The following is a 24,288-nucleotide window of genomic DNA, read 5'->3' on the forward strand; positions in this document are numbered from 1 at the left end:
ACTCACCTTCAGCAATTATTGACACATGGTCAGTTTTAGTCTGTACCCCTCTGCCTGCCAGATTATTCCTGACGATATCCTGGGTAGTGTTCAGTTTCATCTGTAGATAGAGTTTTTCCTTGTTGATTTCTTAAATGTTTTGTTATGAGGTACATATCTTTAATAATACATGTTATAGAAGAGTATGTTTCATGTAACACACTAGAACATTTGATATGAGGTAAATGAACATTCATAAACCTACCACCCAGCTTAAGAAATCGAGCATTATTAGTACAGGCATACCTTGGATATATCATGGGTGTGGTTTCACGTTAGAGTGAATATTGCAATAAAGTGAGCCACATGGATTTTTCCCCAGTTCTCTCAACCTTTATGGAATTAAAGAGAGTTAGGGTCTTCCTCTGGGTTAGGCTTTGGCTTAAAGGAATATTGTGGCTGGTTTGATTGTCTGCCCAGATCACTGAAACTTACTCCATGTCAGCAATGAGGCTGTTTGACTTTATTATCATTTATGTGTTCACTGAAATAATACCTTTTTTAGGGGAGGGCTGCGCCTCTTGGCTTGTGGAATCTGATTCCCCATCCAGGGAATTCCCTGGAGTAGTACTTTTAATTTCCTTCAAGAACTTTTCCTGTGCATTTACAACTTGGCTAACTGGCACAGGAGGCCTACCTTTCAGCCTGTCTTGGCTTTCTACATGACTTTCTCACTAAGCTTAATCATTTCTAGCTTTTGATTTAAAGTGCCAGTCATGTGACTCTTCCTTTCACTTGAGGCTGTTGTAGGGTTATTAACTGGCCTCATTTCAATATTGTGTCTCAAAGAATAGGGAGGCCTGAGGAGAGGGAGATAGACAGGAACAGCTAGATAATGGAGCAGTCAGAACACACAAACATTTGTTGATTAAGTTCAAGGTCTTATATGGGTATGATTTATGGCGCTCTCAAACAATTCCAGTAGTAACTTCAAAGACCACTGGTTGAACTTGCCTAGTTGTCCAGTGGTTAAGAATCTGTCTGCCAATGCAGGGGTCACAAGTTTGATCCTTGGTCTGGGAAGATTCCACATGCTGCAGGCAACTAAGCTCATGTGCCTTAGAGCTGGTGCTTTGCAATTGGAGAAGCCACCACAATGAGAAGCCTGTGAACTGCAACTAGAGAGTAGCTCTCACTCACCACTATAAAGAAAGCCCATGTTCAGCAACAAAGACCCAGCACAGCCAGATAAATTAATAGATTAAAAAAGAAAAAGATCTCTGGTCATAAATCACCAGAACTTTACAATAATGAAAAAGTTTGAAATATTGTGAGAATTACCAAAAATGTAACACAGTGACACAAAGGGAGCAGATGCTGTTGGGAAAATGGTGCCAGTGGATTTGTTTAGACACAGGGCTGCCGCAAGCCCTCAATTTGTAAAACACACAGGATCTGCAAATCTCAGTAAGGGAAGGGCAATAAAGAAATGCGGCATGCCTGCGATGAGAGGACTTCCTGTCTGTCCTTTGTCAATCTCATTTCCCCTTTAACTTTCTAAGAGGGATTTGCTATCCTGAATATTTTTTTTAATTCTCTTACTTTTCTTTAAAAATATTTTCACATTTGTTTTTCTAGGCAATACATTGCTAGTTTTGCTTATTCTTGGACTTAATGTAAATGGCTTCATACTATACATCTTCTGTAACATGCACTTTTCATCTAATATCCAAGTGCTTGTAGTTAATTCATGCTCACTGCCACAAAATACTTTTTTGGGTGTGTACACTAGAATCTAGGAATGGAGATGTATGGTCATAGGGTGTAGGTTCAGCTTAAAGATAAACATGATGTCAACTCGCTTCTAAATTTAACTTCCCACTAGTATCACTGACTCAATGGACGCGAGTTTGAGTGAACTCCAGGAGTTGGTGATGGACAGGGAGGCCTGGCGTGCTGCAATTCATGGGGGTCCCAAAGAGTCGGACACGACTGAGCGACTGAACTGAACTAGCAGTGTATGAGTTTTAGTTGCTTCACATCCTTGTCATTGGTGTTCTTAGATTTAAAAATTTTTTTGCCATCAAACCATCATATTGTGCTCCTAAAAATATACAGTTTTTGTCGATTATTTCTCAATAAAACTGGAAAAAAAACAACAACAAATTTTTTGCCAACCTAGCAGGCAGAAAATGGTATTTTATAGTTCAGTTTTGTTTTTCATTCTTATAAAAGATTAAAACTTAAGAATTGAGGTATATCTGATTATTCAGGTATTGTGTCAGTTTAGTGCTATGGATTCTCTCCTAGTGTTAAAAAAAAATTATCCTACAAGTATTGATTAGAATCCTAAGGGAAAGGTATTCTTTCTGCTCTCATGTTACTCATAGTCTATAAAGAAAAATAGATCAATAGATAGTATATTGCATTATATATTAATACATTGTATAAGAAAGTTATTTAAAAGATATAAAAGTGGCAGAAGGAAGAAAGTGGCAGAAGGAAGCAGTGGTCAAACTGAGGTGGAGGAGCAGAGATGGTGTCAGGAGAGGATTACATTTGAACTTGCATAGCTTCTGGCAGCATGCATGGATGTGCGTGTGCTACGCCTTGTCTGACTCTTTATGACCCCGTCAACTATAGCCCACCAGGCTCCTCTGTCCATGGAATTTTCCAGGCAACAGTACTGGAGCAGGTTGCCATTTGCTTCTCCAGAGGATCTTCCCTACCCAGGGATCGAACACACATCTCCTGCCTTGGCAAGTGGATTCTTTACTGCTGTACCCCCTGGGAAGCCCTGTTCCTGGCAAGAGGGGATTACATTTGAACTGGGTCTGAGGTGATATTCTCTCAGTAGAAAAGAGAGGAAAGGGGAATCCAGGTAGAGGAAATAATGTGAAGTCATGGAGATATGCTACAGCCCAGGGCATCTCGTGGAACTACAGATATTTTGATGTAGCTGGAGCGTAAAGTGTCAGGTGGAAGGAATTTGGAAGAAGACAGAAAGGCTAGACAGATCCTGGAGAGTCTTATATGTTGTAAATGTCATTGGGGGGCTGACCCAGTCCATTCTTTATTGAAAACACCTGAGCAAGGGAAGAGTAATGAGCAGGTGAGGCAAAGCAGATATTTCTTCTTCCTTAATGATAGGAGACATGTGTTTCCCTCAAATAGGAAAAAAAAAATTGCTGCTAAGATTTGTTACACATCAGTAATTAAAATCCTGTTTCTCTTTGTCTTAGCGGAGTTAGTCACAAAACTTTATGAGGCAGCTGTGAAGAAAGTTCCCAATAGTGAGGAATATCACTCTCACCTCTTCATGGCCTATGCCAGAGTGGGCGAATACAAGAAAATGCAACAGGTAACTTGATACCCAAGCCTCCTGGGCTGTGCGTTTTCTCTGAAAGCCTTTTCACTGTGGTTGAACTGCAGTTGTGTGTGTGTGTGTCTGCACATGTATGCTTGCATACTGTATAGGAGTCAATCTATGTATTTGTGTGTGTGGATCAACCAGATATTTGTGTGTGTGTGTTTTAAAGATGAACAACTATTCAGATTCTTTAACTGATTTATTTGGGAAATGTGATTGTTCTTTTGTGGCTCAATATATTTGTTTGGTTCTAGTAAGTACAATCTAAAGGACAATCTTTAGATTGTCCCACTGCATCAGATCGCTGGTATATTTTCAGAAAATGGGCAGAAACCCCAGAACAATAACTGAACAGACTAGAAAAATTGGCTTTAAAAGTTTACATCTATTTTGTAAATTCAACCGTGTATATAGCCTGCTAAGATTTAAATCCACAGCGGGGGTAAAAAATCCCTCTTGCCTGGGATGCTTTTTTTCCCCCTGGATGCAGCTTCTCCTTCTCTGCTAGTTAGCACATTTTTCGTGTTCCTTGTATACCTGTGAAGGTGCCTCGTTTGGATACATTGGGGCTGATATGTAAGTAAAACTGCCACCCCAGAGAAATGAAATTTGCCCAGTTAAGCTCATAAAGGGTTATGATGTCAAGCTAGAATTTTTTAAAGAAATGCTTTGCGGATATATGTTCTGAAGGCAGATATTTCCTACCTGGGTTTTTATTTGGTCTTATTTACTTGAAATATCAGGCTTCCCAAGTGGCTCGGTGGTAAAGAACCTGCCTGCCATTGCAGGATCTCCTGCAGGAGACGCTGGTTTGATCCCTGGTCAGGAAGATCTCTGGAGAAGGAAATGGCAACCCATTTCAGTATTCTTGCCTGGAGAATCCCATGGAGCCTGATGGGCTATAGTCAATGGGGTCACAAAAGAGTTGGACACAACCTGAGCAACTAACACTTTCACTTGAAGTATCAAACTGTAACACTAGATAAAGCAGGGAAGGTGGAAGATACTGTATTAAGATAAATCCTTTAAAAATCAGTCTTTGTATTCACCTTGGCAAGTTTTTAAACTGGAAGAGTTTTGGGGGGCCCAAATATAATTCTTTGAAGAAATTTTATCATTATTTTTATTTATTGTTGGAGTATATTCTCAGGAAAAGTATTCAGAAATTATAATTTTTCTTCTGTTGTAAAATGGGTGTATTTTTAAAAATTGGTAACACTAACATAAACATGTAAATCTTTAGTATGATTTTTACTTGTAAGAGTATGTTTTAAGTAAAGCATATTAAATATACATTAATATGGACACAGGTAAATAAATTACAGTTCACCAAATGGTAGAAAAACTACAACATCTCATTCTCACTCCCTGCACCCATCCGTGGTACTGTGTGTCTTTATTTGTTCACATAGAAAGATATTCCCAGTAGTGACTGAAGAGAGCAGGTTGTAAAATGGCCTTCTCCCACTTCTCTCCCATCCACCTCTCCTTAATAAAAGATAAGATTAGATGTATGTACTGAAATATTGCTAGGATATAGGGCTGTGGTTACTTTCCAACTTTCTGTTTTTTTTAAAAAGCTTTTGTTAATTTTATGATCCCACAAAATACATTTTTGAAATATATATTTTATAAAATATAAACACATAAAATAACCAAAAGTAGAAGTTCATGCAATGGCAATATTAAGGTAAATTTTGAGAAAAGGAAAAAATAATCTGCCACTTGATCAGCTTTTATTTTTGTAAGGTTTAACTTTACTTGTTGCCAGAGATATGTATAATTTTTCAGCTTGCATTTTGGAGACTGTTGCTTTGACTTAGCTTAGTAGTTACAGCTTCTCAATGTTTTAACCATAGCTTGCTTTTACATTTTGTCTTAGTCTATTGTATTGGAAGAATGGCGTCCTCTAGTGTTAAATGTCTCAGAACGGAGTTTGTTAGCTCTTATTCTACCTTTGTTGCTGCTCAAGGTAGTCACAGTTCTTAGCTCGTATGTATGCTTATTTTGAAATGGGTATGTCCGTCTGGGGTAATAGGTATTTTATAAATTACATGCTATGTTTCTTAAGAGTAAAGGCTTTTGTTCACTACTGAATCCTCTGTTCCTAGGATACCATATGCATGATAAATATTTGTTAAATAATGAACGATTTGCATAAACTGGTTTAGGTAAGAGGGAGGGAAGCCAAGGAATCAGAAAGTTTAAGGATTTCTGCCCCACAGATATCTGCGGCAGGTAACATTTAAAGCCACCTTGAATAAAGAGTTGCTAGTTATTCACGTGATAGATGACTAGACTTTGCTTTTTCTGTTAGTGACATTCCTATTCTCTGAGTCACCAATTTGTGGCCACATTTTTCCAACTTCTCTGTGGTTGGAAATTCTCCATAGCAACAGAATGCTTGCACCTCTAAGACAGTAGGGTATAGGCATGAAAATTTTCTTTTATGTTAGAAATTCATATTAATATTCCTTTTTATTTCTGTCATTTAAAATGTTTTCTTTACTCAAATTATTGAAAAAAATTTTTTTTAATGCTTTCCACTTCATTTCTCTAGTTTGGTATTAGAAACAGGGACCTCAAGCAATCCTGGACTCTCCTCCTTATCCTCTATGTCCATTTTGTCTCCAGAGTCTTTTTTTTTTTTTTTTTTTTTAGTTTTTTGTTGACATATAGTTAGTTGCTTTGCAATATTATGTCAGTGTCTGCTGTATAGCAAAATGAATCAGCCACACATGCACATATATCCCCTCCCTTTTGGTGTTTCACCATCCAGATCATCTTGATTCTGCCTCCAAGGTGTTTTTGAGGTTTCTCTCTCTCTCTCTTTTTTTTTTTTTGGCCACAGGGCTTGTAGGATCTTATTTCCCGACCAGGGATCATCCCATGCCCCCAGCAGTAAGAGCATGGAGTCCTGACCACTGGGCAGCCAGAGAATTCCCTGTTTCATATACCGATTTTTGGTTTAGTTCTTTATTGCCTCCCCTATTCTTCCTATTTTCTTTCTTCACAGTACTGCTAAAACACTCTGGACGAGTATAGATTTATACAATGTCACAGTGTTACTCTGTATAGCTTCCTTTTTAAATGCCTTAATAACAAAGGTACCTCTGCCTACCTCTTAGCCCTTTTCCCTTCCACTGCTCTTAATTTTTTGCTTCTGCTAGATGTCCTACTTGTTGTTGTCTTTTCTTTAATGTTTTTGTTTAGTTATTCGTTTTGCTTCTACTAAAATTGATTGACTCCAAATGATTACATGTATTTTTACCCCCACATCTTTGCTTGTAGACATTGTGTTTGGCCTTCGAGTTCCATCTGAAAGACTGCTACTTTGGAGAAGGCTCTTCTCTGCTTTCCTTAAAAAAATAAAAAGGAATAAACAAACTTATTAACCTTGTTTTCCTTGGAAACGCCCTGTTGTTTAGTCGCCAAGTCATGTCCAGCTCTTAGAAAATCCCGTGGACTGTAGCCTGCCAGGCCCTTCTGTCCATGGGATTTCCCGGGAAAGACTACTGGCGTAGGGTGCCATTTCTTCCTCTTCCTGACCCAGGGGCGAAGTCTCCTGCGTCTCCTGCATAGCAGGCGAACTCTTTTGCTACTCAACCACCTGGCAAGCCCCTGGAAACACCCTAGCCTGGTGTTTCTGTATAGGATGTTTTTTGTGATTGTTTTTTTTCGGTGGCTTGTGGGATCTTATTAGTTCCCCGACCAGGGATCAAACCCCGTTCCCAGTGCTTAAGTGCTGAGTCCTAACCACTAGACTGCCAGGTGATTTCCGCATATAGGATGTTTATTTTATTGCCAAGAATATTTTTAGTTGTCTGAATATTTGTCTTTTTCCCTAGCTTTTAAGTGCCTTGGGGATCAGGGCTCAATCTTTGTATTCTTGGCAGGAATAGACATTTCCTTCCACTTAATGTAATAGGGGTTCCATGTATTTTTTTCAATAGTAATTGTGATAATTAGCTGACAGAGTTCTTAGCATTGATTACTAATTGGGCAATTATGGACAGATTCTCAGTTTTACATGAATAGATTTTTGCTCCTTTATGCCGTGTTTCTGTTTTTAAGTATTTGAGTATTATACATTATACAATGAAAGGATTCAGTTCTAATTAATGGTATCTTGAAAGAACTTGAATATTTTCCTAACCTAAGAATTATTTTTTAAATGATGTCAGAGTAATTTTGTCTAACTTTGAAGTTTAAATATGCTGTATTTTTTAATTTTACTGTAATTGATTAGTGCATTGGCTTCAGTAAAGTTTGTTTATTGATATATAGTCATAAGCCACATTTGTTTTTGCTTGGTAGTCTACGAGAACTATATTGGAATGCAGTATTCTCTAGGAACATTGGGCTTCAATTTGAGAAAATGTGATTTAAAAGGTGAAATATCATTCCTGATCTTGTAAAAATTCGCCGTTTTGATTACCTCTCTTGTTAGCCTATAGAGCATATCCATCAAGTTACTAGGCACTTACAGTAACTGGCATATGTAAACATGTGGTTATTTTCCTTGGAAACTTCTTGCCACACATCATTAACTGCTCTCTGTCTGATGTTTTCTAAACAAAATATTTATGGCTCTCTGTCTTTCAGGCTGGCATGGCTCTATATAAGATTGTCCCCAAAAACCCTTACTACTTTTGGTCTGTGATGAGCTTAATTATGCAAGTGAGTATGGCATTCAGAATGGGATTGAGATTTGTTTTTATTTTTGTGTACAGTAATTGTCCTTAATGTGTCCTCTGAACATCTTGGGTAATGTGTTGCAGCATGTGTCAAACAGGGACTTGATACACTGTCAGCTGATTTTTTTGAATTGAGGAGTTTTGGTATTCTTTATGAGTTGATATATTGGTTTATTTGTGTGTAATACACAGTGTATTTCCCCTTAACCTTAGATCTATTACTAGGTTGCTTGATCAAATATGAGCCTGGAAATGTTTGCTGTTGTTGGTTAGTGAACAGATCATTGAACTGGGTGACCTTGTTTTGTCACTTCTTTCTGAGCCTCAGTCTGCTCTTTTGCCTACTGGAGATGCTTATCTCTCAGAGCCAGTTTGAGGACAAAATAAGATACTGTGTATGAGAGGATGGGGAGGAAGGTGGTAAAATGTAGCAGTTTAGAACAGAGAGGCTCAGACTAGTCTGCTTTTTAGATACTGGCTTTACCCCATGTCTTGAGCTGTTGGGAAATCTTTTTAACCTTAGTTTTTCTGTAAAATAAGCATAATAACTACTCTGAAATGTTGTTTACAGGAGGCAGATGAGCTCAGAGCAGAATCTTTGGCAGTGTTAAAATGATTAATATCATGTATCAATTTTAATGATCAATCTGAGGCAACTGTAGCTGTTAAGTAAGCCATGCTATAAACAGAAGAAATTGGCATTTCCTTTATAATATGTGAACATCTCAAGAAGACATTGCAAAAGCTTTTCTCTTCAAATGCTTGGTGCTGTTTATCTATAATAAACAGTATAAATGTAACCCCCCTTAATATATTTCAAGAAAAATGTTTGACCTATATAAAAGTTAGGTCATATTGTAGAAACTGTTTCAAGAATGTGTAAGATAATAAATCTTAAGAAATCTCTTGTAAAGCAAACCATCTCTAATGTATCTTCTTGGTAAATTCAAATTAGGTCTGATATTTGACATAGTGGTTTGTTAATTATGGGCCAGAGTCACAATAATAGTCTGCATGGCAATAATATAAATAGTGCAAACAGGGAAGAAATTTGAATGAAACATGTATTTTTCTCCTCCAGTCTATATCAGCACAGGATGAAAACCTCTCAAAAACAATGTTTCTGCCCCTCGCTGAGAGAATGGTAGAAAAAATGGTGAAAGAGGACAAGATAGAAGCAGAGGCTGAAGTGAGTAATTTAAACCCCACTTTTGTATTTGCATGTTTTTGATACTGTTACAACATTATGAATTGTTGCTTTATTCCCTTTAGAGACCTAGTTCCTCACTCTTGTCTTTTGTGTGAATGTGAAGCTGTGGAATTCCCCAGCCTAGGTGTAGTGGATGAAGGAGCTATTGTTTCTTGCATGTTCCAGCAAGTGTTCTCTGTTGAGATATACACAGATAGGGGAGATACTATTGCCTGATTCTCACTGTTAATTTCATCTTATTTGAAGATAGTGTTCTTTTCTATTAGACAGCTTTTTAAAAACATATAAATGACATATCTCTATTATTGAAAAGTTTCAGTGATTACACTTTTTGTTTTTTCTATAAGGTTGAACTTTATTATATGATCCTGGAACGTTTGGGAAAGTACCAGGAAGCCTTGGATGTTATCAGAGGAAAATTAGGAGGTAATTGAGGGTCTGTTTCTTTACATACTTACCCATCTATATTATCAAACTTTTTGTTTTTCAGTTAGATAAAACATACCTAAACAGTTTTTTATTTAGCCATGAGGGAGCATAATTATTTTTTCAATTGTTTAAAAATCATTAATGTTTTCTTTTTCTCTGAGCTGCTTTTCCGTAGTCTTTCCTGTTTGTAAAAATTTGGTTAATCTTCTTATTGATTTGCAAGAGCACTTTACATGTTAAAGAAGTTAGAGCTCTTTTCTGTTGTTGTGAAAATACTTTTTTCCTTTTTGTTGGAAAATTTATTTGTATGAACTTCATAGATGGTGTTAGCTATTTCTCTGTTTTTAGACATTTATAATAATTTGTTTCCTAAATATTTATACATTTTTAATTTCCTTAGGAGAAATTCATGGGAATGCAGTTATTGTTTTGACAACTCTGGTTTTTAATTGTGATTTTATGGTCAGTTCCTTTTATGGCCTCATAACTCTCATTAGGTCCAGCCATGAAAAAGATTTTGTTTCATACAAGATTTTGTTTCATAATGTATATCCTTTACTAAAACCATAACAGTAACTGATAGTTTTAACTATTTTAATTATGTAAAATGTAGGAAGAGTTTTATTTTTATTTTTAGTGTTACTTTCTAACTTTGGCCTCCTTGCAGGTGAGTAGAAGTCAATTTTGTATTTTTATTCAGTTAGGTTGTAGTTCTATGGATAGTTAAAGTTTAAATTTTCTATAGAAAATTCATAATGTAATTGTTGGCATCCTTAATCTGCTAAGCTGTTTTAAAAGAACAGGGCAGATATAATTTGGTCAGAAATTTAATCCTAGTTTTTTTGTTCCCAGCTGTTGGAAGAATTTGATTCATTTCTTTTCTTTTAATCTTCCTCCTAACATCTCCCCTTTCTCATCTTGTTCAAGTCCAGGCTTATTCAATGTTTTGAAAGTGTGTGGATGGTGAGTCTATGGTCTAAATATACAAGTCCTCAGATACTCTTGGGATTTTGTATCCCATATACTAGATCTTCAACTCAATATGCTCTGGATCCTTTTATTTTATAGGAAAACAGGATTTAAAAGTATATATCAGAAATATACTGTTTTTCTTTTCAGGAAAATAACCTTCAGTGAGATAGAACTTTGTATCTAACTGTGATCCCATTTTCTGAGAGAGTGAATTTTAAGAACATGTGGCAGTTTCCTTCTTGTATTTAGACTTTGTTCTGATTTCTGAGTGAAAATGAAACCAGTTTACTAACTTTTATTACTTTTAATTGTAGAGAAGTTGACAAGTGAGATTCAGAGTCGGGAAAATAAATGCATGGCTATGTATAAGAAACTGAGCAGGTGGCCAGAGTGTAACGCCCTTTCTCGGCGCCTCTTACTGAAAAAGTAAGTATTTGCTTCTTGGACTATGAGAGTAGAGTGGGGCTTTTTGATTTTTTTGGACTATATCTTTTGAGATTTCTGGGCATAAAGTGAAGTCCTTTAGTTGTGTGTCCTGGATATTTTTTTAAAGTTTTTGATGAGCCTTCATTTTTCAGTAAAGAGGTATAGTGAAACTTTTGCCACCAGGATGCTGAGTATTCAGAATGAATGCTGAAATTTCATTAATTTGTTAAACTAAGTATTGGTCTCCCCCCAGCCTACCTAGGAAGCACTGTGGAGGGTTTTCTATAAAGAATATTAGGTTTTTAGACTTGGTTATTTTATTGAAGGAAAAAATAGCTTCTTAGAAGTGTTTGACCTTGAAAATACCTTTGGAGTTGCTGCCCTTTTAGGGCTGTAGAAGAAACCCAGAGGGAAGATTGGATTTCTCCTAATGAAGACTAAAATATCACTTAGAAAATAAGTTGAGTATCATGGTTCCTCAGGCAGATTTGTCACAACTTGGGTTTAATCCTGTGTGCACCATTCAATCTGATTTTAGCTCAGATGACTGGCAGTTCTATCTGACTTATTTCGATTCTGTCTTTCGACTGATTGAAGAGGCCTGGACTCCTCCTGCTGAAGGTGAACAGTAAGTTGTCTTTTTTCCTGAATTACAGCACTTTTTAATATGTTGTAGCAAAAAAGATTTCCTTAATTGAATTTTCTGTCTCAATAATGTATCTCTTTCAAAGAAAGATTTTTTTTTCCATTTTAAAATTTTAAAATAAATACATGTCCATTGTAAAAATCCTAAATTAAGACAGAAACATATGGTGTGAAAAATGTTAGTTCCTAGTTACCCTATCATCCCAGGATGTTTTTCTCCCCAGTTTTATCAAGATATGATTGACAGAAATTACTCTTGATAATAGCTTGATATCTTCCAGATTTATTTGAAAAAGACTTTGGTGTTTTCCAAATTTATTTATATTACGCATATGCTAACATAACTATTCTTATTTAACATAAAAATGAAATTCTTTTAGATGTAATGATTTACAACTTGATATTCTCCCGCCTTAAAATGTATCTTGGGCGTCTTTCCATATATAGTAAACACAGATTTGATTAATTCTTTTTAGTGACCTAAGAGAACTCCATTTTAGAAATGTACGAAATTCATTCAATCTGTCTCCTGTTGATGGGTACTTGTATTGTTGCTGATTGCTGTTTTGGGGGCTATTACAGACAGTATTCATAAATAGGATCTTTTAAAAAAGTGAATAAGCAAATAGGATTCATGATAACCAATTATGAAATGATGCTTACTTTATAATATTAACTAAGTCTCCAATTTTTCTCAGACTCATTTTCTTAGCACTAAAATTTACTTATATTTTAAATTAGGTAATACTTTATATATGCAAAATATATAAATAATGTTTTTTTAAGAAAGCAGTAGACGTGGTTAGTCTCTGTAATAATCAGATGCCAGAACTGGGAGGAATCATATGTCATACTAACCATCAGAATATGCTCATAGCTTTTATTCTCATTTGTATTGTTATATTGTTATCAGATACTTATTGTTATTTTTAGTTTGTTTCTTGAAATCAGTTTGGCTTGACTTGTAAGTTTTGGCACAGAACAATAGAGGCACAAAATACCTTTTTCATGTGTTTATACCCAGCTCTTTAGAAGGAGAAGTACATTATTCTGCAGAAGAAGCTGTGAGGTTTATTGAAGATCGGATAACAGAAGAATCTAAAAATTCTCGCCATCTCCGAGGACCACATCTAGCTAAACTGGAGCTGATTAGACGTTTACGACGTCAAGGTTTTAATGATGAGTACAAACTGGGTAAGAAGCTGTAATAATATTTGGGAACCATGGAGAAGGGATAGGGACACACTCGGTACCCAAGGGCGGTATCTGTTCTCTGAGGCCTACAGTATAAAGTTGTGTTTTGCGAAGCAAATGTCTTCATAACCTGAAAAGAATTACTGATGAATGGATCACTAATAAAATTAGGCCTCAGTCACACATGCAGCTTGGCTTAACTTTAACATTTCTCTCTATGCCATCAGTCTTTGTCAGGCATTCTTTTGCTGACCTAACAATAATAGCAAAATAAATTTCAAAGTAAAATAGCCAGTTCTGTAAAAGTTTGAGGATTTCAAGAAATGAATGAATGAATTTCTTGAAAATCTGCTCTAAGCACTCACAAAAACATTGACAAAATAACTTCTGGCCAAGTTAGAGCAGTTAACAGTTGAGGAAATTTATGAGGATAATGACAAGATGGAAGAGAAGAATGATTTGGATAGTAGAGGATTAAGAGAGACCTTCAGGAAATTTGATGAGGCGCTTAGATGTTTTTGTAAAATGGTTCTTGTTGAGCTTACTGCAGAAGAGTGAATGTGGTCATATTGTACTAGTTCACAGTTTTATGGGGGAAAAGCACTACTCCTAGCCAAAATCTGCTCATATTAAGAATTAGAATTAGCTTTAGTTTTAATTATACCCTAAATTTTGTTAGGTTTAGTTAGGATTGTGAACTTTAAAAACATTTTCAGTTTCTTTTTTTTTTAAGACAAAGCTCCAGAGAACCTTTCCCCCCACCACCACCCTATTCATCATTATAGAAATTTGGTTCTCATTAAAACTTGATTAAGAGGGTTTTTTTAGGGACCAGTTGTCCTCAGATGATGAGCACTCCTCAGTACCTAAAACCTATCCTAGAACATCTCTTTCCCTTCTAATCATGTAATTAGTGTTTTCTGCAGTTTATTCTGAAATTACCTGGCTATCTCTGTCATTCTGTATGTCGATTATGCACAGCCAGTTTTGTATTCCATGTTGACTTCTTTCTTTGGGTCTACCTCAGTCACTTTAGTTTGTATTTATTCCTGAATTGCAAATGAAAATTGTTCATGTGACTTTCAGCAAAATATTGTTAAAATATATTTCAAAGAATTGTTTTTTTTGGATTTCCCTGGTGGTCCAGTGGTTAGGACTCTGTGCTTCCACTTCAGGGGGCCTGGGTTCAATCCCAAGTTGAGGAAATAGGACCCTCAAGCTGCATGGTGCAGGCAAAAAAAAAAAAAAAAGCTTTCTTTCCAAAGATGGAAAGAAAACTATTTGGATCTGCTTTCACACTTGCTATTATATTCATCTATCTTCCTCTTCCCTCTCACCCACCTGAATCTTATAAATGGGATTTGTCTAATGATTTAAGGGACTAGATCTGATAGATAGAGTGCCTGATGAATTATGGACGGAGGTTCGTGACATCGTACAGGAGACAGGGATCAAGACCATCCCCGTGGAAAAGAAATGCAAAAAAGCAAAATGGCTGGCTGGGGAGGCCTTACAAATAGCTGTGAAAAGAACAGAAGTGAAAAGCAAAGGAGAAAAGGAAAGATATACCCATTTGAATGCAGAGTTCCAAAGAATAGCAAGGAGACATAAAGAAAGCCTTCCTCAGGGATCAGTGCAAAGAAATAGAGGAAAACAACAGAATGGGAAAGACTAGAGATCTCTTAAAGAAAATTAGAGATACGAAGGGAACAGTTCATGCAAAGATGGGCTCAATAAAGGACAGAAATGGTATGGACCTAACAGAAGCAGAAGATACTGAGAAGAGGTGGCAAGAATACACAGAAGAACTGTACAAAAAAGATCTTCACGACCAAGATAATCACGATGGTATGATCACTCACCTAGAGCCAGACATCCTGGAACGTGAAGTCAAGTGGGCCTCAGAAAGCATCACTACAAACAAAGCTAGTGGAAGTGATGGCATTCCAGTTGAGCTATTTCAAATCTTGAAAGATGATGCTGTGAAAGTGCTGCACTCAATATGCCAGCAAATCTGGAAAACTCAGCAGTGGCCACAGGACTAGAAAAGGTCAGTTTTCATTCCAGTCCCAAAGAAAGGCAATGCCAAAGAATGCTTAAACTACCACACAATTGCACTCATCTGACACGCTAGTAAAGTAATGCTCAAAATTCTCCAAGCCAGGCTTCAGCAATACGTGCACTGTGAACTTCCAGATGTTCAAGCTGGTTTTAGAAAAGGCAGAGGAACCAGAGATCAAATTGCCAACATCCTCTGGATCATCGAAAAAGCAAGGGTTCCAGAAAAACACCTATTTCTGCTTTATTGACTATACCAAAGCCTTTGACTGTGTGGATCACAATACACTATGGAAAATTCTGAAAGAGAGGGGAATACCAGACCACCTGACCTGCCTCTTGAGAAACCTGTATGCAGGTCAGGAAGCAACAGTTAGAACTGGACATGGAACAACAGACTGGTTCCAAATAGGAAAAGGAGTACGTCAAGGCTGTATATTGTCACCCTGCTTCTTTAACTTATATGCAGAGTACATCATGAGAAACGCGGGGCTGGAAGAAGCACAAGCTGGAATCAAGATTGACAAGAGAAATATCAATAACCTCAGATATGCAGATGACAGCACCCTTACGGCAGAAAGTGAAGAGGAACTAAAAAGCCTCTTGATGAAAGAGAGAGTGAAAAAGTTGGCTTAAAGCTCAACATTCAGAAAATGAAGATCATGGCATCCGGTCCCATCACTGCATGGGAAATAGATGGGGAAACAGTAGAAACAGTGTCAGACTTTATTTTTGGGGGGTCCAAAATCACTGCAGATGGTGATTGCAGCCATGAAATTAAAAGACACTTACTCCTTGGAAGAAAGGTTATGACCAACCTAGATAGCATATTCAAAAGCAGAGACATTACTTTGCCAACAAAGGTCCATCTAGTCAAGGCTATGGTTTTTGCTGTTGTCATGTATGGATGTGAGAGTTGGACTGTGAAGAAAGCTGAGTGCTGAAGAATTGATGCTTTTGAACTGTGGTGTTAGAGAAGACTCTTGAGAGTCCCTTGGACTGCAAGGAGATCCAACCAGTCCATTCTGAAGGAGATCAGCCCTGGGATTTCTTTGGAGGGAATGATGCTAAAGCTGAAACTCCAGTACTTTGGCCACCTCATGGGAAAAGTTGACTCCTTGGCAAAGACTGATGCTGGGAGGGATTGGGGGCAGGAGGAGAAGGGGACGACAGAGGATGAGATGGCTGGATGGCATCACGGACTCGATGGATGTGAGTCTGAGTGAACTCTGGGAGTTGGTGATGGACAGGGAGGCCTTGGTGTGCTGCAATTCAGAGTTGGACACGACTGAGTGACTGAACTGAAGTGAATCTCCACACACAGAAGAAGTTTTTGTCTTTTTCTTACTAGTGAGTGATTCTTAGTCTCTTGGATCACAGAGACCTGTGAGAATCTGATTAAAGCTATGGGATCTCTGTTCCTAGGAACAGAAGGAACTGAGGCCTGAAATCTTACAGAGATCTTATTAAAAATCTGTGCTTCCTAAGTCTAGTTCAATTTTGAGAGCATTCTACTTTTATTATTTTTATTTTTAATTTGAGGAAAAATAAAATGAGCTAGTAGCTTTCTGCATATCCAGGTTTAAATTTTACATTGTGACTTTGCAGTTATTGGCCCATGGCTCTTGCCATTGACTTTCTCTTCTGTTGGTGTGCCTGTTAACAAACATTATCTTTCATGCAGTTAACATTTATTTAATATTTGTTAAGTAGTTCAAGAACTGTAGAAAAGCATGTTTGTTTAATGCTTGCATATAGACTCAAGTATTTAAACTTTAATGAAAACTTTTTAACTATTTAAACTTCAGTTGAATGAAAAACTTCACATTTCCTCAGTGTAATAACTGAGTTGGTAAGATTCAACTTCTTTTTCAAGTATTCATTTATTTTTAAACTAGCAAGCCATCTTCTGACTCTCATTGTCATCCTCCTCACTGAAGCAAAATTTCCATTTAATTGAAATAAATGTTTCTCAAATCAGACTTATCACTTAAATTAGAAATCTCTTTAGTCCAATAATTATTTAGTGATTTTTACCCTCTTCTGTCTTAGGTGATCCAGAGGAATTAATGTTCCAGTATTTTAAAAAGTTTGGGGATAAACCTTGTTGTTTCACAGATCTCAAGGTGTTTGTTGACCTCTTGCCTGCTACACAGTGTACAAAAGTAAGTAGGGTTCTGTTGGTTACCTGTATTTATTGTAACTAGGTTAAGAGTCCATGTTTCTTTACTAAAATGGCTGAAAGTAGTGAACATGAGATTATCAAGATATTGCTCTATCAAGCCAAGTAGTCTAGGTGCTGCAGATACAAGGCATAATTTCTTATAAAGCTGGACCTCAATGAGAATAAGCCCCTGGTAGGTAATTGAATTCTCCTGGTGTGTGCATGTGTGTGTGTGTGTGGTAACTGAATTCTCCTGGTGTGTGTGTAGAGAGAGAGAGAAATAATACAGAGAGATTTGTATGTCTTTCACCCTTTTTGCCTATTCCTGGTGTGTGTGTGTATGTGGTAATTGAATTCTCCAGGTGTGTGTGTGTGTGTGTGTGTAGAGAGAGAAATAATACAGAGAGATTTGTGTGTCTTTCACCCATTTCGCCTATTCAGATTTCACCTGTTGTACATGCATTCATTTGTGTGTATATGTGGGGGGTGTGTGTGTGTGTGTGTGTATATTTAGTGTGTGTAGTGCATGTGGACTCATGTGGCCACTACGTAGACAAGATGCGTAGTTCTGCCACCAGAGTGCCCCCCATGTGCTGTCTACCCTTTTCTGCCCACAGCCACCTCCCTGTATCTCCTCCTTTACCCATCCCTCTCCCTTAGCAACTGCTAATGTTTTCTTTTTCCACAATTTTATCATTTTAAGAATGTTATATAATGGAATCATGTTATGTATAACTTTCTTTACTCAGCATAACTCCCTGGAGTTCATCTGTGTTGTTACATGTACCATGTTCATTGCTGGTACAGCAATATTATTCTGAATAATATTACTTGATATGGGTGTCCCCCAAGTTTCTTTAACTTGTTGAAGAACATCTGGGTGTCTCTGGTTTTAGGCTGTTACAGATAGAGCTGCTCTGAACATTTGCATGCAGGTTTTTTATGTGAACCTGAGTCTTCATTTCTCTGAGAAAATGCCCAGGAGTTCAGCTGTGGGGTCTCATGGTAGCTGCATGTTTAGCTTTTTAGAGAAAAGGCCTGACTTTTCCACAGTGGCTAGGTCTTTTAAATTCCTGTTAGCTATGTATGAGTCATCTGGTTTTTCTGCATCCTCATCAGCATTAGGTGTTACCACAGTTTTTTATTTTTGCCATTCCGATAAATATGTAGTGATGTCTCATTATGGTTTTAATGTGCATTTCCCTAATGGTTAATATTGTTAAACATTTTTTCATGTGCTGATTTGCCATCTGTATTTTCTCCTCAGTGAAATGTCTGTTATTATCTTTTGCTCATTTTCTAATTGATTTTTTTTTTTTTTTACTGTTGAAGTCGCTCAGTCGTGTCCGACTCTTTGTGACCCCATGGACTGTAGCCTACTAGGTTCCTCCATTCATGGGATTTTCCAGGCAAGAGTACTGGAGTGGGTTGCCATTTCCTTCTCCAGAGGATCTTCCTGACCCAGGGATCGAACCCAGGTGTCCTGCATTGTAGGCAGATGCTTTACCGTCTGAGCCACTAGGGATTTTTACTGTTGAATTTTGAGAATTCTTTAGATATTCTGGATATAAATCCTTTGTCAGATATGTGGTTTCAGATATTTTCTCCCAGACTATAGCTTGTCTTTTCATCCTCTCAATAGGATCCTTTGTAGAGCAAAGTTGTGTTTTTGCCCATGTCATGGGACTAGAGGATCTTAGCTCCCTGGCTGGGGGTCAAACCTCAGCAGTGAGTCCTAGCCACTGGACCACCAGGAAATTCCCAGAGTAAAATTTTAAAGTTTGATGAAGTCCAGTGGACTTTCCCTTTAATGTCTTGTCTCTGATTTTTTTCAAAACTGTAGCAGTTAATTGCTGAATTTGTCAAATCACGATTTATTCTTGCTGAAGCAGTCATCAAATCGTAGGGATTTTTAAAAAATAAACCTTGAAGGCCCAAATAGACAGTTCTCTGAAGGAGACATGCAGTTGGCCTACAGGCACATGAAAATATACAACATCACTAATTATTAGAGAAATGCAAATCAAAGCTACAATGAAGTTTCACCTCATACCAGTCAGAATGGGCTTCAACAAAAAATCTGCAAAAAAAAAAAAAGTCTGCAAATAGTAAATGCTAGAGAGGGTATGGAGAAAAAGGAACCCTCCTATACTGTTGGTGGGAGTGTAAATTTGTGCAGCCATTGTGGAAAACAATATGGAAGTTCCTTAAATCATTGAAAATAGAACTACCGTGTGATCCAGCAATCCTACTCCTGGCATATAGCCAGAAAAGATGAAAACTCTAATTTGAAAAGATAACATGCATCCCAGTGTTCATAGCAGCACTGTTTATAGTAGTAAAGACAAGAAGGCAACCTAAGTATTCATACAGCATATAACTGTATAAAGAAGATATGGCGTGTGTATATCTATGTCTGTTATACATATATTGTTGTTTAGTTGCTAAGTCATGTTGACTGTTTTTCACCCCTGTGGAGCGTAGCCCACCAGCCTTCTCTGTTCATGGGATTTCCCAGGCGAGAGTACTGGAGTGGGTTGCCATTTCCTTCTCCAGGGGATCTTCCAACCAGGGATTGAACTCACATCTCCTGCATTGGGAGGCGGATTCTTTACTATTGCACCACCAGGGAAGCCCTTACATACATACATGGTAGACACACACACACATGAAATGAGATATTCGCTATAAAAAAGAATGAATGTTGCCATTTGCAGCACAGATGGACCTAGACATTATCATGCTAAACGAAGAAGTCAGACAAATATATGATATCACTTATATGCGCAATCTAGAAAATAATACAGGTGAACTTATTTACAAAACAGAAACAGACTCACAGATTAGAAAGCAAAATTATGGTTACCAAAGGAGAACAAGGGGGGAAGGGACAAATTAGGAGTATGGTATTAACAGATACACACACTACTGTATATAAAATAGATAAATAAAAAGCACAAGAAACTATTTCAATATCTTATAAAAGTCTATAATGTAAAAGAATCTGAAAAAAATAACTAAGTCACTTTTCTGTATATCTGAGACTAATACAATATTGTAGCAACTATACTTCAGTAGTTAAAAAACCCTTCATTTTGGAATAACTGCATTTATAGGAAAGTTGTAAATATAGTAAAGAAAGTTACACTAGACCCTTCACCCAGCTTTCCCCAATGTAAACGTCTTAAAAACAGCGGTACATTTGTCAGAACTAAGAAACTGATACTGTTAATTGGCCTTTAGACTTTATTTGTATTTCTGTAGCTCTTCCATTAGTGTCCTTTATCTCTTCAGGGATCTAAGCCTGGGTACCATGTTGTAGTTAATTGTCAACTGTCAGGATTTTTTTCATGTTATTAAATCAGTGCAAATCAAGTACATACTGAAGTGGCGAACCTTTAGACTCCTCATCCACAGCAACGTGTATTGGATCAGATTGTTCACCCATTAATGAGAATTTCAAACCTTCTTGCATATTAAAGGTTTTTAAGCATATAGCCCCTAGTATCCTTGGGTAATGGGCAGTTGGAGTAGTATACCAGTTGGAAGAACAGTGTGCCCAAGGTAGGATAGAGTACTATAGTAAGAAATACTAGTGTCTATCAAGAAAGTCTGTGACCTTTGGTCAGCTTTACTTATAAAAATCTCTTAATTAGTGGAGGTTGGAAGTCTTCCTGTCACAGGGCTCCCACTGTCTGTTCTTCCAGAAGGCTCTGTCACCCCATGTGGAATGAGTGAAGCTCAGTGGGAGTGCAGTGGTGATGACTACAGCGTTTGTCTCGTGACCTTACCCTTAGTCCACCTGCACTCAGTGCTCTGGCAGTCTTGAGGTTACACATCTAGGGCAGATGGAGCAATGCTTTCCCAAACTGGTTAAGTAGCCAGTGTTCTCTTCTGAAATGACTGCCACCATTCACTTTTGTCTAGAAAAGGTTAGTCTTGGAGTGCTATTAAGCTCAGACTAAGCTTTAGAAGTTTTCTAGATAAATTGTAACATATCCAGAAAAGAAGGTTCTAGGTTATACTTGAAAACCTTTGAGAAATGGTTATTGGAAGAGAGATGTTTGGTCTGGTGCTGACAGTACTTTATTTCTCCTAATTTGAAAAGCTCTCCTGTAGAAGAGGGATAAGAACAGGGACCAGCAAGAAGTTGTTGCAGGGAATTAAGAATTTGGCTCAGTGAGAAAAAGATCTTTTTTATAGTCACAATTCTCTAAAAACACAATGTGTGAGCTTCATGGTATTGGAGGGATTAAAGCAGAAAATAGAACCATGTGGGAGAGAGAGATTCATTCAGTTGGTGTCACCCATGTTATGTGCTGAGTGCTAAGGTAGAGAACAATTGACCATGCTTCATAGTGCTTACCATCTTGTAAATTAAAGCATCAAATGATGGGAGTGCATTAGAGGAGTGCTTACATCTCATTAAGCTGAGATTCATATAGGTTTGCTAGCACAGTTTTAGAACCAGAAGCTCTACTTTATCGACATGTTTGAAAATCTTAGGTCACCTCTGTGACCCCATATAGTAATAATATACTGGGAGGAACCCTCTAGAAATCGTGAAATACTAGCAGTGTTGAGGTGGTCATTGTTCAGTGAGACAAAGGGTTGAAGGCTATTGCAGTGAGTTTTGTAGTCCTGTGTAAACTTTTTAATTGAGAGGGGTAATTATGCTGCCACAACTTTTTAAATGTAGGATGACTTCAGTAGCTAAAAATTCCACCATTCAGCAGTATGTTTGTCAGAGGATTGTGGACTCTCCAAGTAAGGTTCACACAGAACTGCTGTCCCACTGAATTAGGAGACATGCTCTAAAATGGGACTGGTCCCTAAGAATGGACCATACAGTTCAGTTATCCCAAGTGTCTCACCCCTGGTGACATTTTTTATTTTGTTTACTTTGTCTTGGGATTTTACGTTAACAATAAAATAGTTCCAGTTTTTAAAGAAGCTTTTTGTATAGCAGTAAAACTGTAAAGTCTAGAACAGAGAATGAACATATTGTTTTATGACAAAACCTGTTGGGAGGCCTTAATAAACATAACTAGATATATAAAATGGTTTACAAGAAATATGAAATGGCTTATAAGAATGGAAGAGCTGGCAATAAAAATTATGTGGGCATTTAGTAAAAAACATGAAAACTAATGCCACAGAGTTTTTGTTACAGATGTGGTTATCTGATCATAATAAAGTTAAAATTCATACAATTGTAGAGAAATTGAAGCAAAGTTAAGACAAATGTGAAACTGCATGATGAGTAGGAATTTTAATTTTTATTTCTGTCTAAAAATTACATGTATAAAATTGAAGAAGTCAAATGGTACTACAAGGCTTATCTTGAAAAACAATTGCAGCTCTTTGCCTTCTCCAGCCCTGGTTCTGGCTCTGTGCAGACAAATTACTTTGAACTCTTAACTGTTTCTTTTGTTATTTAATGCTGTATTTCTAAATTTTACGCTCATATAGTTCTTTATTTTTATGGTTACAGTCTTCATCTGTTGGTATCCTCTTGTGTCTGTGGGTTTAGTTGCTAAGTCATGTCCGATTCTTTGTAACGCCATGGATTGTAGCCCACCACACTCCTCTGTCCATGGGACCCTACTGTGGAAAGCAATGATTTCGTTTCTAGCATCCTACTTCTCTTACGTACTTTCTCCTCAATATAGTATAGTCATTATTCACTGTTTATATTTTTATGACTAAATATTCACAGCTGAGCCACTTTATATATGGAGATTATAGCTTTTTTACACAACTTTCTTTCTTGGAGTTAATGTTTTTGTTTTTTGTTCATTTCACCCCAATCAATCAGTCTGATAGAACCATGAACGTTTAAAACTCCTCTTACGGGGTTGTCTGAAATGTGGGGTTAATAGATCCGTTCCAGTCTCCCCTTGAGTCTATAGTGTCTCTGGTTCAGCTTCTCCTGGGGATGAAGGAAAACCCTGACTTCTACTGGGTTTAGGAATTCACTCAGTGACCTTGGGGGGGGTCTAACTTTTTAGAATTTAACAGATTCTCCTGTTGAAGTTTCACCAGAACTTTAGCTTTCAGACATACTTCCTGCCTTTAATTTCTGAGTCTTCCAAGGCTCCACAGCTAGAAGAGGCTTGCTGCTTATTGGTGGCCTCCCCATTGCATACTACTGGATTCCAGCGTTCTTGACCCCATACATTGGTTATTACCTACCACCTGCCCTTGTGCCTTGTATATTTTGAAATCTTGTTAATGCTTTTTACTCGCTGTCATCTCTTCACATTTCACATGTTCTTGATCCTTATGGGTGAGTCCTTTTTTGTTCTTCACTGTCATCTTCATAGGATCTTGGAAGGGAGTGCAAATAGCCTGTGTTTAATAAATGTGTAGTTGGAACTTTTTTTTTCCTTTAAAATAATGTATTAATTTTGGATCATAAAATATAGGGAAGACACAAAATATAGTGACCCCTTGGCTTCATTTCTCTTCCATAAACACCTTTTAGAACCCCAGATTTGTGCTGCTCCAGCATTCTCTCACATCCTGACAGCTGCAAACTATAGCATCCAAGCATGTGTGACATGTAAACAGGTACCCTGACTGCAATGTAGGGGTCCCTTCCAGTTAAGTCTTCTAACTCACTTTTGCCAGTATTGCAACTGAACTGGTTGTAGAACTCACGTTTTTAAAAATTTACTCTATATTTAGAGAATTAAAATCATTTTAATACAAGATGTTACCGTAGGGATGGAATTTCCTAGTCCAGTGGTTAGGACTCTCATTCCACTGCAGGGGACCACAGGTTTGATACCTGGGCAGGGAACTAAGATGTTGCACGTCAAACAGCGTGCCCCCCCCCCCCGCCAAAAAAAAAGATGTTACCATTAGAAAAACTCGGCGAAGGGTACACAGGATCTTATGTTATTTCTTACAACTTCATGCAAATCTATAATTATCTCAAAGCTTTAATCAAAAAAACAATTTAAGGCTATTGACATTCCCTTCAGTATATAGTGTTTCCTTTAAGAATTTATTTGTAGTATAATAGAGTATTTGCTTTAGGGTAATTGTTCTTTTTTACAGTCTTCCTAAATAAACTTTTTCATTGCTACATTGTATATTATGTTAATGTGTTGTGATTTAAGAAACATTTTCACAGTTC

At 37.2% G+C, this 24,288-nt stretch overlaps 1 protein-coding gene across 1 annotated transcript in view; it reads left to right on the forward strand.

Annotated features, from left to right (window-relative positions):
- The window catches only part of NAA25 (N-alpha-acetyltransferase 25, NatB auxiliary subunit), a 65,535-nt gene that overhangs the window by 10,390 nt on the left and 30,857 nt on the right, over nucleotides 1-24,288 (forward strand). Inside the window, exons 4-11 of the mRNA XM_040250854.1 lie at nucleotides 3,222-3,340; nucleotides 7,955-8,029; nucleotides 9,128-9,235; nucleotides 9,604-9,682; nucleotides 10,972-11,083; nucleotides 11,622-11,711; nucleotides 12,753-12,922; nucleotides 17,033-17,145. Of these exons, the coding sequence (XP_040106788.1) occupies nucleotides 3,222-3,340; nucleotides 7,955-8,029; nucleotides 9,128-9,235; nucleotides 9,604-9,682; nucleotides 10,972-11,083; nucleotides 11,622-11,711; nucleotides 12,753-12,922; nucleotides 17,033-17,145 (866 nt within the window). The remainder of the gene's footprint in view (nucleotides 1-3,221; nucleotides 3,341-7,954; nucleotides 8,030-9,127; nucleotides 9,236-9,603; nucleotides 9,683-10,971; nucleotides 11,084-11,621; nucleotides 11,712-12,752; nucleotides 12,923-17,032; nucleotides 17,146-24,288) is intronic.

This window comes from Oryx dammah, unplaced genomic scaffold (genome assembly GCF_014754425.2).
Source record: "Oryx dammah isolate SB20612 unplaced genomic scaffold, SCBI_Odam_1.1 HiC_scaffold_12, whole genome shotgun sequence".
NCBI classification, from domain to species: domain Eukaryota; kingdom Metazoa; phylum Chordata; class Mammalia; order Artiodactyla; family Bovidae; genus Oryx; species Oryx dammah.